The sequence below is a fragment of the Balaenoptera musculus genome, chromosome 3, assembly GCF_009873245.2.
Source record: "Balaenoptera musculus isolate JJ_BM4_2016_0621 chromosome 3, mBalMus1.pri.v3, whole genome shotgun sequence".
Classification (NCBI taxonomy): Eukaryota; Metazoa; Chordata; class Mammalia; order Artiodactyla; family Balaenopteridae; genus Balaenoptera; species Balaenoptera musculus.
Genome location: NC_045787.1, coordinates 148,746,046 through 148,763,326, shown reverse-complemented (window position 1 = coordinate 148,763,326; position 17,281 = coordinate 148,746,046). Strand labels below are relative to the sequence as shown.

Below are 17,281 nucleotides of genomic sequence, written 5' to 3'. Positions count from 1 at the left end.
TAAAACTGAAGGTCACAGAGAATGTCAGCAGCCCAGATATGCTTATTTTAAAAGTGGGTACAACCAAGATTGTACCGGCTCTGTCTGACTCCTAGACCCAAGCTCTTGAATATATTTCAATAATTTAAGTGATGAACGGAGGTCCTGTAGCAAAACAGGGCAGAGACGTGACCAAGGTGGGTAAAATGCTCAGTTCTTTTTTACGTCTGTTAATAAGGCACTCCCCAATCCTGGGTTAAATTTAGATTTTCTCTGTGAACTATGGTAAACGTTAGTTCCACATTAGAACCTGACAAACAATACAAAAACAAATTTACCTCACCACCATGTGTAAGGGTGTCAGTCATCAGGGTCTAGGGCAGAATCTCATTCCCCCTGTGTCATAATGAACGTTACCTGGAATTACGCTGTGTGGGGCTGCCGGGGGTGGGTGGGAGCCTCTGTGGTGTTCAAGAAGGTGGAAAACTGGTAGCCAAAACTAGAAATATATTTCCTGCTAAAGGCATAATACAAAAATATCTCTTCATCAGGAGTTACTGATGGTACCCAGATATTAAGTTAGAATGAAAGGTACCATTGACTATAACATAAAAACTGCATCATCCTTTACATACAAATAAAAGAGAGAATTTTTTTTCATTCTGAGTTTATTTAACATTTCATCCAGTTGAACTGAAATAATACATTGACTCCAACACTGGCCAGACACTGTGCTAATACTGAAAAAAAGCTGCCAGTCAGTTAATACTTACAGTCGTAATTCTTTATATCATTTTACTAGAAATATTAATAACTATTTACCTTTACAAGCATATTGCACTTCATGTGAATTTTCTCCAGAAGAGGTATTCCTAAGAGATCAGCGAAGACTGCCAATCTTTGTTCATTTTGTTCCTTTTTATAAACCATGATTCAACTATACAGTTCATAGTTCTCTATAAAAGCATCAAGAGTCAGAAGCTTCAACAGATAATGTTTAAAAAGACACATCTCCAGGCTCCTTATCCCTTTTATAATGATCCTTTGGTCATCTCATCCTGGTGTGTATTAAAATTTCGGTTAGTTTGTCAATCTTCCAACCAGGCATTCATTAATTTTTCAACGAAGGTTAAGATTTTGACATAGAGCTGCCACTTGACTGGAGGTAAGAATTCTGAGATTAGCTGGGGCGAGTGGGGTAGGCCTCAAGTGCTTTAGTTTCTTGTTAAAAGTGCCCTTTAAGCACCTCGTGGAGCTCTGCCTTGAATTTCCCGCTTTTACCCATTTTTAAAGAGAAGCATCTATGGCAACAAAAGACATCCAAGGCCAGAATGTCATGGGGAAGCTCTTTTGCTTCAAATGGTTTAAGGCAGAAAATCTAAATGAGAATATTTTGGCAGTATAAAGGAAGGCTCAGAGTGGCCCAAAAGCTTCAGGTCCATTCATCATTTTAGAGAAAAGAGAAACACAGACACGAGGCACACCATTTTTTCTTTATGAGGAAATTCAGTCTGGTCACATTGTCAGGAAAAATTTGCCCAAACTAGTTTCTACATTTTTTTCCCACTTATAAGTCTCTGAATTACAAATTGAATCAAGTGGTCTACACTCAGTGAAATGACCACCTCACATATGCCTTTGAACCTCTACAGAATTGAAACATAATCTGTTACATTAAATATATTATATGTGGAGCTACTACAGATGATGTAAACAGTGGTCCACGGGTTCATTATTTTCAAACAGGGTGGAATGTAATATACAACATTCAAGTAAAACTCATTGAGTCATTGATTCACATACACATTATTTCCGTATCTTCCTGAAAGCCAAAGAGATCTACGAGGATGACAAGAAAAGACATGCAGGCAGATGGAACTGTTCTCTCGCTTATAAAAAAAAAAAAATCAAACACGCCAGATTCAACCCAGTCATACAGCGTTGGTTTCGAATATACTTCCAAAATTTGACATTTGTGCATTTCCGTTATTTGATTAGTTGATTTAAATGATTGAATATAAAGTCAACAAATGCAAGGTAAGATTAATATCTTCATAAGAATGTAAAATAGAATAAATTTCAAACTCAACCGAAGAAATCCATCAGCAATATGAAAGCATACAGCTGTTGACAGCAGGGACTTTTCACCATTGTCTATCACTCTGACTTTTCCCGGAGGTGTATGAAGGAGCTTTTATCTTACAAATGCAAAGAACTCATCTTCTACTTCGGGTTGCCTCCAGCCCAAACTGGGCAGGAAAGTAAACTGTCCTTAATATTTATGAGTCATTTTCTTTTACAGTTTAGCTTCAGGGCTTTTGTGTTTTCTCAACTCACTACTGAGAGCTCTCCTTGATTTGAAACAAGAGTAGGATAAAAATTCAGTATTTTAAACAGATTTCCTTTTCACTGACTGACAGTCAATATACTGAACATCTACGGTATGCCTAACGGTGCTTTTGAAAACTCTGGGTGAGGGTTGGGATATTGTCTTTGAAAAAACAGTGGCTATAAAAGCTACAGGAAGGGTGTTTCTGTAAATTATACCATGATTCAAATGTAAGGGGAGGCCACCCCAGGTGCTGTGCTATAAGTAGCAGCTTGACTCTAAAAGGCTAATGTGGATTGTTAAAAGGTTTCTGTCACCAGTTGACCAGGACCAGGATATTCCTTACCAACTTGGCTACACCACACTTGCGGTTGGTAGGATCCTCTGAAGATGTTTCTTTCCCTACTTTATAATCCCTTGTTAAAGTACACCCGCCGTAATTCAGGATGGGTCTCTCGGATCCTGGCTTGCAGCTCGGCCTCCAAGCTTGTCACAGACATGGAACTGGGAGAAGGGAGAGACGACAGACAGGGTCATTCCACGGGCGGAGGTGGGAATTAGAACCTGGAGAGAGGAGACAGAGTGGCCCCACCCACCCCCGTGACTAGGGCGACAGAGTCCTGTTTGAAAAAGGCTTCACGTGCCCAGAAAACAAGTATCCTGTTCCTCTCAGAAAACTGTCACTAAATATCAAAGAAAGGCGCCATCAGAACCCAACCCTTTTTACCTCTCATCTTATTACAAGCCTTAAAAACCACTTTTGCCAGCAAGGAGGTATGGTGATGACACTCATAGACCCTGATGGTATTGGAAAACAACCTGTGGTCATGCCACTTCCCACGGAAAACAACATAAATGTTCACCGTTAATGAAAAAAAGATATATGCACTCAGTGGAGTTTTTTAGCACTAAAAATTCACTTGCGTTAATGTGCTTTTGTCCATGGTATGGTAAAACATACTTATTCTAAAACTTTCAGAAAATACTAAAATGTACGAGAAGAAACATCTCTTGTTGTCACACTACTGAGAGGACCACTGTTCGTGTTTGCTTTATGCATTTAAAAATGTACTTGAATGTTTTACATGTGCATATGTATTAAGGATGAAGAAAAACTGTCCAGAAAAACTGTGGACGTTTTGTTATTGAAAGCAACTCGTTTGCCCCTTTCCTGTTTGCCCATTTCTGTTCCCCTCTAATCTTAAAAGAACCTAATTACAGGGATGAGATCACTAGGCAATTAACCTAACTCCTGACTTGTGCTGTCCTGAATGCACACCATGCCGTGTCTAACCTGTTGATTCTTTTCCTAGATAAAAAGAATGAAGAAGTAAGCAGTTAAGAAAATGACTAGCTCTCTACCCCCAACGAATCCCCCTAAGCAATCCCGCAGGCAGATCATGTGGGCAAGATAACATCCTAAGAGAGTCAGCCAGTCTGCACGCAACGGAGAATGATGCAGAATCCAACCTCCTGCCTCGATGATTCACTGAGATTCTTTCCCCTCCATTTTTCCCTTTAAAAACTGTCATGGCTGAGAAGAATCATCAGAGTTGGTCTCTGGACACAAGTCCACCATCTCCCCAGATTGCCAGCTTTTATGATTAAAGCACCTTTCCTTTCTACTGACACCTGCCTCTTGAATTATTGGCTTCTGAGTGGCGAGCAGCCGAACCTGGGTTTGGTAAGACTATATAATCAGTCTTTTAAAAAGATCTGTTCTTCAATATAGTTGAGATGTGGTAAACTACGAGGTAAAAAAGGTAGGATATAGATTTATAAACATATGCAAAAAAGAGAAAAATTATGAATATAGGAAAAAACTAGAAAAAAAACCACAATGGCTATTTTTTTCCATATAGTGGGAACTTGAGTAATTTTAAAATGATGTTGCTGATGATAATGATAATGGGTATGAGTTAGCACTCAGTTTTTGGGTCAGACATTATGCATTTTAACCCTTATAAAAACCTGGCAAGTCAGGTATTATCCTAATTTTACAGATAAGGAAACTGGAGGTGTAACTGAGATTTGAAATCAGATCTTTCTCAACCCAAATGCCATGTTCCTAAGTCACCGAGTGCAAGGTCAAGGGCTGAACACATATTCCAATGCAATATACTAAGGAAATAAACATTTCTTACCTTAAGCCCTGAGATTCTGGGGTTTGTACAATTAAATAGGTATGAGTGCTCCTCTTTAGGAAATTCATCTGTATTGGGCTTCAGCAGAGGTTCTGAAGGTCCCGCCCTCTTCAAGGAGGGCTTAGCTATAGGCATCAAGGTGATAAACGTTTCCTCTCCTTGAAATTTAAATCCCCAACTAAGAACAGTGGGGGTCAAAGGCAGAAGTGAAAGACCAGATAAAAGATGGATTTTTCTATCAGGTAGAGGGACCTGATGAAGTTAGTTCTAGAACAGAATACCTCATCCCAAACCTACTGTGAAGAAAGCCTAGGGCATTAAAGGCCATATGTTTGTGGCCTGCTGGCCCACGAAAGATATTACAAGGGCAGGAGTCTGGTAACACAAACCACAGCAAAACAACAAAATGCTGCTCCTCTGTGCCTTGATGTTAGAATAGAAAAAAGCTGAAGCCTTAGATTTATGTGATGCTGATTTAATGCCTGTCAACACAGTTCTTACATCAAAGGCAGGATTCAAGGGCAGCTTGTGATGAAAGACACGTGCACAATCAAGATTTTAAGGCAAAAAAAGAAAAAAAAAACCCTAAGTAGGAAGAAGGGAAGCAAATATACCAACCACCAAAGCTAAGTGCATATAACTGCTGTCCCTGGGGGTGGAACTTAAATTCGAATATATCTGCATTATAGATGCATTTGCCAATGGATTGGACATCGAGCCATATTTAAATTTTTATAAGAGCAAATTGGCACCAGAGTTAACCTGAGTCTTACACAAGAATAAAGAATTTTCAAATGTAACAGTAGCAGGTAGAAAAGAGCCGGGCAAAGAGAATTTTGATATTAAACAGACATGCATTTGATTTCTGCCTCTTATCTCTTCCTTTTAGAGACTTGGCTTCATTATCTTTTCGAGACTCAACTTTCCTACTAGTGAAATGGACCTGTCTCTTCAACTGGTTTTTAGGATTAAAACGCATGATCACTCTGAAGAATAACAAATACATACCTTTTCTGAGGAAACAGAGCACAGCACAGAGGTGTAGCAAATACCAAACTTAAAAAAAAAAAAAAGAAAAAAATCAGAGCATTTTTGAAATGGTCGACTTTTCAGATTCTTTTTCTATTATTTTACTTTGATAACACTCCCCTTTCTTTCTTTCGAGTATTATGCTGCCTCACAAAAATATGTCCTGTTTGTATAATTTTACTACCAAGGGCTGCCAAAATAATTTTTTTTTAAATCAAAGAGATAAAAGGAGTTTAAAAAAGAATCACACAAATAGCCCCAAATGTTGTAGGTTTCTCTAAAGACAGTTTATGTCTAGCTAATGACTGGGACCATAGTTCCAGATGTTCTGGGCTGGTCTCATTTTCAAAACGTGTGTCCCATATTATCCCTCACATTTCATATGCTGTATATTTATCTTAAAAAAAGAAATTAATGACATCAAAGTAATTCTACTCACCAGAAGCCAACTAATCCAACTTGAATAGGTGCGCTCATCCATGGGAACCTCTGTGTTGAGAAATAAGTTATTTTGAGTACTTTTTATACAGGCTATTAGAAACAATTTCTTCTGCTGGTTAACTGGGACAGGAACCTCGCCACATTACAAGATCCAGCTGGAATGCGATTAGTGAAATGCAGGGCTAACACTGTAACAGCATTACAGTTAGTCCTGACTTCCCTCTTCGATCTGTCCATGAATGCACATGCAAAGATTAAGCGGCTTCTCATTTTTCTCCCTTGCACATATAATCTGAGAGATGCCTGGCTATATGGGAGCTGGAGAAATCGTTATCACTAAGCTATAATTTCTCTCCTGGCTGGGGATCTGTATAGGTGGTTCCAAGGCTGGAAGACAAACAAAGCTGCAATCAAATCTCTGCCCTAGGGCTTCCCTGGTGGCGCAGTGGTTGAGAATCTGCCTGCTAATGCAGGGGACACGGGTTCGAGCCCTAGTCTGGGAGGATCCCACATGCCGCGGAGCAACTAGGCCTGTGAGCCACAACTACTGAGCCTGCGCGTCTGGAGCCTGTGCTCCGCAACAAGAGAGGCCGTGATAGTGAGAGGCCCGCGCACCGCGATGAAGAGTGGCCCCCGCTTGCCGCAACTAGAGAAAGCCCTCGCACAGAAACGAAGACCCAACACAGCCAAAAATAAATAAATAAATTAAAAAAAAAAAAAAAAAAAAATCTCTGCCCTACCAGTTCATCCCCACTGTGGGAAAAGGGCACGGTCTCCAACCTTTAGTTCCTTCTCTGTAGAAGGAGGATCACAGCAGCTTCCTAAAAGCGTGTGGGTGAAGATATGCCAGATAAATAAAGCACCTAGTAACGTGCCCGGAACGTAGCAGAGACCCAACAAGTATCCCCCCTCCTCCTCTGCACCTTTCCTTTCTTGGTTTTAGTTGCTGTCGGTATGGCTAAAACTATTGCTGGCATGACAAATTTTTGCCTGTCAATTTTTTGGTAATGGAAATGAATGAGTTGGTTGGTCTTTTAGAGAATAAGTGCTATTAGATTTTTAGTTTTCAAAAGGGAGTTTTAAAAAAGCATAATATGCAATATAAAGAGCAACGAAATATATAGATTATATAAATAAGGCCACTGAAAGAGCTGCAACCAAGCTGTGAACTGGTTGTAATGAAATCAGCCAACTTAGTTAAGTGTCAACACAAGCTGTTAAAAGATCACACGACTCCAAGGAGGCTTGCGTGATAGGCATACCCTGGTCCCCGAGAAGACTCCTCTGGCAAAAAGGTACATCACATGGGTGAACGTGAAGGGAGAGAGACGTGGACTGGAGAGGAAGGGAGAGATGTCATCAAGCAGAGACAGACCATGCAGCTCGCACAGAGGGGCCCCACCCCTCAAAGGAAAGCAGGAAAAGGAAATATTGTATCTGGGGCAACTGGCTCTGTCTGATGATGAAGGATTTTCATAAGGAGATGGTAAATCCTCTTCCTAGCACTTCCCAGATGTGTGTCATCTGCGCGGGTACACAGACTTGATGATGGGAAGGCAAGCTAAGCCGTGAATGAGATCTTGCGGGAAGATGAACCCATGAGAGCCCACCCTCACGTCAAGTGGACTCTTGAACAGTTGCGTGTAATCTCAACGATGGATGTGTACAAACCAAAGGCTGATGGTGGCTTGTGCAGAGGGTTTTGTTGGAAAGGCTCTCGGTAACGACAAGGATCCTGGAGAATTCTGATCTCTCCCGTGAAACCCCACCTGGATGTCATCCCTCCTCCCGACTCCTTCCCAGCATCCCATCCTGCCTCGTTCATCCCTACTTCTTAAACAGAACTTAGTCTGAGATTAAATAAGCGAGCTGAGGATGACTGGTTTTCCCCTAGATAATCACAGAACTCTGTGAGGGAGGGACATACCTTATTTAGCACAGAATTGTGCAAACAGAGGATATTTTAAATGAAAAGTTTAGATGAATTAAAGACAGTAATCACAAGTTTAAAAGATATATATTCAATGAAGTAAAAGCTCAAAAAGTTAATATGAGTAAATTCTTTCTCCTCCCAATGATCTTTTCTCCAATAGCTTTATGAAATACAATAAATTGCACATACTTACTGTGTATGATAAAAGTTTTGACATAAGTATTCAGCTGTGAAGCCATCACCACAATCAAAATAATTAACATAGCCATCATCCTTAATGTTTTCCTTGTTCCTTGTGCCCTTGGCTATTCCACCATCTTCCCTAAACCCTGTACCCATTCCCTGGCAACCTCTGATCTACTTTCTGTCATTATATACTAGGTTATAATTTCTAGGATTTTATATACAGTATCTACTTTTTCGTGTAATTGTTTTGAGATTCATTCATGCTGTTGTATGTATCCATAGTTCAGGACTTTTTATTGCTGGGTTAGGTATTCCATTGCATGGAATGTATTGCTTTGATAATCCATTCATTCTCCTGTTGATGAACATTTGGATTGTTTCCAGTTTGGGGCTATTGCAAATAAAGCTGCTTTGAACATTTGTCTTTTATGGACATATGTTTTCATTTCTTCTAGGTAAATACCTAGGAGTGAAATGGCTGGGTCACATGGTAAGCATATGTTTAACTTTTTAAGAAACTGCCAAACTATTCTCCAAAGTGGTTGTATCATTTTACATTCCCACCAGCAGGGAATGAGAGTTTCAGGTCCTCCACATCCTTGCCAACACTTGTTATGGTCAGTCTTTTTGATTTTAGCCATTCCAATAGGCGTTTAATGGTAGCTAATGTGGTTTTTAACTTGAATTTCTCCAATGACTAAAGATACTGAGCATCTTTACATGTGATATTATTTTATATCTATATATACTTGGTGAAATGTCTGTTCAAACCTTTTGCCCTTTTTTTAAAAAAAAAAAACTGGGTTGTTTAACAAGTATTGAGGATTCTTTATATATTCTGGATACAAGTCCTTTATCAGACACATACTTTGCATAAATTTTCTCCCAGTCTGTTTCTTGTCTTTTCAATCTCTTTACAGTTTTCAAAAAACAGAACTTTAACACTTTGTTGAAGCCCAATTTGTCAATTTTTTCTTTTATGGACTGTGCTTTTGGTGTTATGTCTAAGAAATCTTTGCCCAACTCTAGATCTCAAAGATGTTCTGCTATATTTTCTTCTAGAAGTTTGACAATTGTAGATTTTTACATTTAGATTCCATGAACTATTGGGAGTTGATTTTTATATATGGTACAGTCAATTCCCTACACACGGCCCACAGCCCAGGCAACCTGACCATCTACAAGTCTCCCAACAAGCCATGCTCTGTGTCTTCTCTGAGCTTCTGCAAAGCAGGTGCCCCTGGCCAATTGTCTTCAAGTCTCTGCCCACCTATGGCAGTTGGGGGCGAAACCTCTTCTACGCTCCCTCTGTGCCCCACGCTGTACTCGCCATGTATTGGAACCATTTGCCCTGTGCCTCTCCCCACCACCATGCTATATGGTCCCTGAGAGCAGGGCCCAAGCCCTATTTCTCTGATGCTAGGACCTAGCACATTGCTTGGCATGCAACAGGCATTCAACAAAGGGCTGCTGAATAAAATAAACGAATGAACAAATAAATGCTACATTCACACTCCATTAGCAGACAATCCTGAAAATCTACTGAGTAGACAGGGCCGTCCACTTTTATTACAGAAAATATAAACGAACTAGAACTTAAGGAATGAGGAGCTCTTATCTGACCCAAACCATATCAACTTTATTCCCAATGAAAGTGCCAGCAAAGTAAAGAGACCACAGGAGCTATTCTTCAAGAACACTGTTGGGAAAAGCACCAGATTTTAAGCAGTGAACTTTTTGGTTTACTGCAAAGATCTCTGTGAGTCACCTGCCCACAGCTGATGCTTTTTGCCAGCGCTCCATTTGGGAAAAGATAAAGCGTAGGGGGAAGGATGAGTCATGCTGAATGCTCCCCAAGCTCACCGTTTAAAAAAGCCAAGAACATTCAATTCATTTCATGTTTGCAGAGGAGTCTGGTCATAGTCAAGGTAAAAGCCCAGATAAGTACATCCTTGCAGAGAGGCACATCTGGCCGCTGGAGCTGCGGGAACAATCAGAGCGCTAACCGACCCAGGCAGATGCCACCCACATGGGCATGATGAACGGCTGAGGAAATGACCTCTAAGCCTTTGTAAGAGGGCTCAGAAAAGCCTGCCCTTCCAAATAGCATGTGAAAGTGCTTTGCAGATGGAAACATATGGATAGGAAGATAAGCTGGCTCTGCCTATGCTTTTGTAATGGCCATAGGTATCAGTGAAGTCCTACAGTCCTCGCTACATGGGCAAAATGCGATATTTCGGTGTAACAGCAACCCTGAATGTGGGAATGGGGTGTATGTCTGAGGAGTTCAACATTTAGCCATTGCTTTTTCAAAGCACCATCCTCCACAGAGGTCTGAACGAGTTCAGCTGCAGCCAGACCCTCTGTAGCTAGCGAGGCGCTCGGACTGACCCATGAGCTACTCTGACCGCCTCCCCCAACCCTGCCCCATGGCTTCTGATGCCAGCGGCCCCTTCCGGGTCCACATGAGGCCCTTCAGTGGTGGAGTGGGGCGGGCAGAGGGGAATCGAGGTGGCACACCTCTATATGATTATTGAAGGGTATGGTACCAAGCAAAGCTGAAAACCACAAACAAAAACAAGGGAGGAAAACACAATATTTATTCATGTATTGTTGTGAAAAGCCTAGGGCAGTGTGGCAACAGTGGCTAACTGCTTGTATCATTTGCTGGCTGCTTCTGGAAGAAAATGCCAGGTGTATCTACAGCAGTTTCTGTCTGTCCCAGCAAGAAGACGATGCAATATGCCCAGCTACGTCTCCTGCCCAGTGTTTGTCACCAAGCTATTAGAGTAACCGTGGCAACTTTTCCAACAACACTGAGACCCCAGGAGTTCAAAGGCATGACAGTTGGGAGAGTAAAGGACCAAGTTCATTTCACATGTCTTCCCCGGTGACCTAACTCTTTAGCATGAATGTAGGTTCGAACGCAGACTTTCCTACAGAATTTCTGGAATCCCACGCCATGATCAGCTCACATGTAAGCAGCCATGTGTGCTCAATATCCACAGCCTGGAGTAAGACTCTGGGGAATAAGGCCCCGCTCCACTCCAGAGCCGGGCTGCTGACATACCTCTGCTAACCGGGTGCTGGGTGATGTTTGAGAGGCAGAGAGAAGGGGATGGGAAAGCTTCAATGGTGGGGACACTGCCACTGAAGGTGGCCTCCCACCTGCTCTCACAGTCACCTGCAAATTCACGACAATCATATATTATTGATGGAATGACCCACACTTGCGAAAGTATTCCTCTCTTGCAAAAGTTCACTTTTATGCCAGACAAACTAACATGATGAGATGACACTTTCCAAGCCTTGTATCTACCCAGAAGTCTGGTCTTGCTTTAAAAACCGGATTTTGCTTAAATTCCATGGGAGGGGGAAGTTGGGTTTATTAAACATGGTTTTTGATTCTCCATTGCTCCCAAAGTTGGCATGCCAATACCTTAAGAAATTAACAACCAGGCAAATCCAAAGGTTGCCTGGGTCAACATATGCCCTTGCAGAAAGACTATAATCCTAATGACTTATCAGATCAAGAGCCAGCGGAGAAGAACCCAGGGCATCAATTCCATGTCTGCAAAGTTATGGATCTACTGGGTGGGTCACTTCCTATTAGCATCCTGGAGAATAATGTTGATGGCCCCCTTTCTAAGTTCATTTGCTAGGTTTTCTCCCTCAAAGTCTAAATTACTTCCCATAAGGAAAGCAGGGATGGATAGAGGAAGGAGCATTAATTTTTGGTTTTATTTTTGTAGATTATTTGAAAATCGCTGAGATGTCAAAGTTGGTGAGTTTTAGATGTTTACATAATTTAGTAGTTTTAAGATCTAGTCACTGTTCCAGTACATAAACTAATTCCTTGGCAGCTTTAAAGAGTTCATCTGTTTACATAATTTGGTAATTTCAAGATCTAGTCCCTGTTCTAGTACATAAACTAATCCCTGAGCAGTTTTAAAGAATTCATCTTTTCTAAATTTTGCAGCAGAAACAGACTTCAGCAAAGCCTTTTCATGAATCCTCAAAATCAGGGCTTATCGAAGTAGGTAAATTATGCCAAATGAGGTCACATTTACATTTTGGTCATCACTAATAGCTTTACTGATTAAATCAGTGTAACTGTTTTATATTTTTGTTTAATCTTACACTTAAGGCTGTAGAAACCCTCACAGGAGATGGACGGGGACGTAGAGCACATTTGAGGGTGCAGCCTCCTGGGGTGGCCCGGGGGGTCTGTGGATCCCCCCTGGGAACGTTCCCAGGAGCAATGGGACAGTTCAATCACTACAGAGCCACTGTGACGCCCTATCTTGCAATTCACATCGACATGTAAGATTGCCAGAGGAAGAAGCTCAGGGAATACAATCTGCTCACGTACCCAAAGCTCCCAAGAAAGACTGTGAAGGGGCTGCTGAAGAGAGGGTCCCCTTTCCCTCACATGGGGTTGGGGCATCGACATGCCGGTCAAATGAGGCACGCAACACTACTATTTTTTCAAAGCATACTTTCTTGGCTTATTTTTCCAAGAACGTGATTGTATCGAAAGTATTTAGTGTTGGCCTTAATTTTCCTCCTGGAGCCCATAGGGTGAATACAGGTCAATGAACATTTACCTGTTGGACACTTAGAATTCTCCTAATCACAGAAATCATTCAGGAAGTGTTTGGTCTGTGAACCATGTCCTTTTTTCAAAGTCCGATACTGTCCTCTCAGTGTGACGGTTCTGTTGCTAAGACCCAAAACAATTCACCCCAAGAGAGCTGCAGTGTTTACAACACACCTGCTCCTCCAGCGAGGAACTGGACCCATTCCTCCCGGCAGGTGTAATGGTGTCAGTTTCCAAACACAGCAGGAGCCAAACGAGTCACCCTATCCCACTCTTTCCTACTTGTTACAAGAACTGGAAAGCTAAGATGAAGCATAAATATGATTGCATTAAATCATGGAAGTTACAAAAAGAATGCAGACAATGCACAGAGATTTCTCAGTGACAGTTTCATCCTATAATATTTTCAGACCCTGAGGGGAGGCGGCTGATAGATTAATAGATTATTAGATATCATCACCAAAGAAAAATACAGCAGGGCACTAAATTCAGTGTTCTGTGAAGCTACTACTCCAGATTATTTTTCCTTTCTGATAGTATGTATAGGGACTTAACAAACAAATCATTCCAAATTCGCACCATCTCCTCATTATTACCTACCTAGGGATCCGACTGATGACGACAATGAACGTGTACCTGGGTTATAACCTCTCAAGAGGAGTGGGCAGCATTCAATAAATGAAGATTTATGAGAGCTTTTTCAAATATCTGATATTAGAAATAAAATATCCCCTGAAGTGCCCAATTGCCATGGGCCTTCAAATTCTTTACTCACTATTCATGTGGGAAATATTCTGTTCAGTTTGAAGTCTGAAAACAAATTGAAAGGATTGAGACAAGGTTAAACAGAACTGGGGCTTACCTTGAGAAAGGCTTTCTTTTCCAAAGTGTTCATGATAAATGGAGGGATGGCTGGAAGTAAAGATAGATCCACTTAAATCTTCATGTCTATTTTCAGCTCACTTTTTTTTTTTTTTCCCCCAACAATTTCACAAAAGGCTTATATTACTTTTAGGCTATTTTCACACTGGCAGAGTAAAAGTAATTGCAATAATTCTTTCAAATACCTTAGTATTTTTAAAAAAATCCATTGTTTCCATTCTCTAGATTTTTGAAAAATAACACAATGCTCTTTGCCAGCCAGAAAATTTTATGATCTTGAAGAGAACTTTATATCTAACATTAAATATGCAACAGTACAAACATCAGGAACTTTTCCCTCCTATACCAATGAAACAAATGCAGCCTTCCCGGGGTGTCCATCCCACGTAGAGTCCAGTATAAAGATTCCTGCTTTGAGTCACGCAGACCACTTGCTAGCTGGGTGATCCTGGAAAACACTTCTCTGAGCCTCAGTTTTCTGTTTCCTCATCTATATAATAGGGACAATTGTATCAAACTAGCCAGGATGATTAGATGCAATGATGCACGTAAAACATTGGATAGCGGTTAGTTCATTGATTCATGATTTTTATCAGACTAAACTGTCACATCAATTTCAATATATCAATTATCTTTAGAGATTTCGCTGGGATAGAAAGATTGTGTTCCTTCTCCAGGGACTAAATAATGTTTAAGGTAACCAAGCCACTGGAAACAAATTTGTCGGGCTGGCTGAACTCCAAAGAGGAGCGCCGTATTTCAAAATGGGAAAGAACAAAACCAGAAGCCCACCCAGGGTAGAAACTGGAATGGCCACCTTGATTTCGGCAAACTGGAAATCTGGGCTCAGCAGGTGTTCTGGGGTGGCCTCCCCAGCCTCCTCATAGGTTAGTGACAACATGCTGGTCCCGGACTCAGGGGACTCTTGGCCTACAGTTCAAGACTGTGGTTTCCACCATTCACTCACCCCTACGGTGCACACCGCTGTCTCATGAGGGCACTGAGGTGCTTCTTTGTTAAATCACTTAATGTGGTTAAATCAGATAACCAATTAGCTGGAGTGCAATTAGCTGGAATGCGCCTCAAAGTTTTCTTTCATGCCCTTTTCTTCAACTTTCCTTTGCCCACTCCTACTTGTCTGCTGATGAGCTTTCCCAGTGACAAAAGGAATTTAAAGACAACAAAAAATATTAGTGAGAAAACCTGACAGCACTTGATTAAGTATGCTTCTTTTGAGAGCTTAGTTAATAGCCAAGTGCTGTTTGCATTTGATTTAGACAAGGAAAGTAAACATACTCATTTCTCTCTGTATAATATATATTTATATGTTTCTGCAAAGAGTTATGTACTTCCTGGGCCCTCTGGTTTCTGAGTAAGTCTGAGAACCTTCTCGAGAGCCCTGGTCTGAGGGTAGCTGAAGAAGCCTTAGGAGTGGACCAGAGATTCTCAGAGTAACTAAATCACAATGGAGATTTTCTGCTTTTGGTCATGTTGAGTCCAAGTCCTACGGACAAAACTGAGTCATATATTAATAGCTGCTATAACTAACCCAACTTGGTTCGTGCTCTAAGGGTTTCCAATTGATACAAATAAATCTTCAGTAGAAGTTATTCCTATTCAAGAACTTTTGGAAGTTTCTTTTCAAGGTTTACAAAGATCAAATTCTTTTCCTTCAAATTGTCATCACCTTCACTGTCACTGCCCTGGTCCAACTACCATAATCTCTTGCCTGCAGTAGTCAACAGCTTCCTGAACAGTCTCCAACCACCATTCTTGGTCCCTCTTCAGCCTACTCTCAACACAGGACCCTGAGTCACTCAGTTAAAACCTAAGCCGGATTATTATTACCACTCCTGTGCTCGAAACCCTCCATGGCCTCCTACCCCTCAGACTAAAAGCCAGGGCTCCAAACGCTTGCGGGGCCATCTGCGTTCTGCCCACTGGGGCCTCGTCTACTCCTTTCTACTGTTCCCACCCCCTTCTCTCTCCTCCCACTGCACCTGCCTCCTGTGATGCTTCCATCACACCGGGCACAGCTCCCTGCTCTCCTGCTGTTCCGTCTGCCCAGAATATTCGACCCTGGAACCACTTGGCTCCCTCCCTCCCATCTGTCCAGTCTACTTCTGTAACCGAGCAGGACCCCATGGGGTCTTCCTGGGACAGACCCCTTCCCCATATCCTCTGCTGCATCTCCTCTCTGAAGTACCCAGCTAACAGTACCTCATGGATATTTCCCGAGTTTTTCAGATGCTAAAAACCACCACCAAATGGAAGAAATTAACTACTTGATGATTATGAGCATGTAGCCCCCAGACCTTCTGGTGCCTAAGGATTGATAATGTTAACTGTCCTGTTGTCTCGCCATCAACCAATCAGAGAATTGTGCATGAGTTGATCACACACCTTGTGCCCCACCCTCCCTCACCTGGCCTTTCAACATGCTTTGCTGAAACCCTTCGGGGGTTTCTGGGGGCATGAGCCACCCGTTGTCCTTGCATGGCCCTGCCATAAACCTTTCTCTGCTCCAAACTCCGGCATTTTGGTATCGTTTGGCCTCACTATATGTCGGGCACACGGACTTACGTTCGATAGCACTTCCACCCCAAGATCCCCAACCCTCTTTTCTCCCCCTTAGCTCTATAACCATCTCACATATTCATATTTTTATTAGTTTTTGTTAGTTTTCTGCCTCCCCTGCCAGAAAGTAAGTTCCACCAAGGGAAGGGATCCTTTGTGGTTATTGCTCACTGGTGCACCAATGCTTGTTTGATTGAAACGTACTGAATAAATGAATGGATGGCAAAGTTCTACTCACCCATGCCAGGGGCTGCCATGAGGATCCTGGAGACGACTACTTGCGTGATGGCTTGTTTGGCAGCGTTTGCTGACTCGCCCAGGCGGTTCCCGTTTTCATCTGTGACAGGAATGCCAACTTTGAGTTCCCTAGAGAGCAAGACACAGGCAAAGAAGTTCACAGGTGCCTTCGCGGAATGGCTGGAAACAGTACTGAAGCTGTGAAAGCCTGAGTCCCTACTTAATCCAAAAATCCACTCCAGTGTCATTTTTGGCACTAGTAAGTCTATTTTTAAAACCACAAACATGCTTAATCCTTGTGTGATAGACACACAAGTAAAATAATGCTAGTAAACTTTGTAAAAAAAAGGGTATAGCATTTTGAATAACAATAGGACTCAACAGGTGAATACGCTAACTTAGAGATAAGGCTGATTTCTAAGCTCGTGTGCAAATTTGAGCAACTTTCCAAATAAGAGATAGATATAATTATTAAAAAATAAACTAACTATACTGACATAGGAGTCACAAGTACACGGAACTATTGGATATTTAACTATGGTCACTACTGCTACAATTATAGCTCCTACTGTTACCCTGTTTTTCGTTATCCATTCCAAAATGCTTTTTTCTCGTTTTTTCTTCTCCTTTAATTTTTGCCAGCACTAAAAAATACTTCCAAAGATATAGATTAATATTATTTGAAACCCCAAGAGAAAATTTGGGGGAAGGGGGAAAACCTATTTTATAGAAGAAGCTTTCTAGGCATAGACGTAAGTTTGAGATCTATTTTTTAAACTTTTTATTATACAGAGGTAGAAAGACTATTCTAAACCCCATAAGGCCATCAGCCTGCTTTAATAATCAGCAACTCAGAGCTGAGCTTGTTTCATCAATGGACCCATCCTCACCCCCAAAACCAGATTATTTGGAAGCAGATCCCAGATCTCATAAAACTTCATCTG

General features: G+C 41.5%; 1 protein-coding gene across 5 annotated transcripts in view; it reads right to left on the bottom strand.

Moving 5' to 3' along the window:
- Window positions 1-1,460: 1,460 nt before the first annotated feature.
- Window positions 1,461-17,281, bottom strand: part of SFXN1 (sideroflexin 1) — a 45,359-nt gene continuing 29,538 nt past the window's right edge. For 3 of the 5 annotated variants that reach the window (XM_036846961.1, XM_036846957.1, XM_036846960.1), the window contains exons 7-12: window positions 16,339-16,466; window positions 13,504-13,553; window positions 7,185-7,257; window positions 5,921-5,970; window positions 5,461-5,508; window positions 1,461-2,812 (exon numbers count right to left, since the gene is read on the bottom strand). In XM_036846961.1, coding sequence (XP_036702856.1) covers window positions 2,750-2,812; window positions 5,461-5,508; window positions 5,921-5,970; window positions 7,185-7,257; window positions 13,504-13,553; window positions 16,339-16,466 — 412 coding nt within the window. In that variant the 3' untranslated portion in view covers window positions 1,461-2,749. The remainder of the gene's footprint in view (window positions 2,813-5,460; window positions 5,509-5,920; window positions 5,971-7,184; window positions 7,258-13,503; window positions 13,554-16,338; window positions 16,467-17,281) is intronic. The other 2 variants (XM_036846962.1, XM_036846958.1) reach the window with 1 other exon arrangement.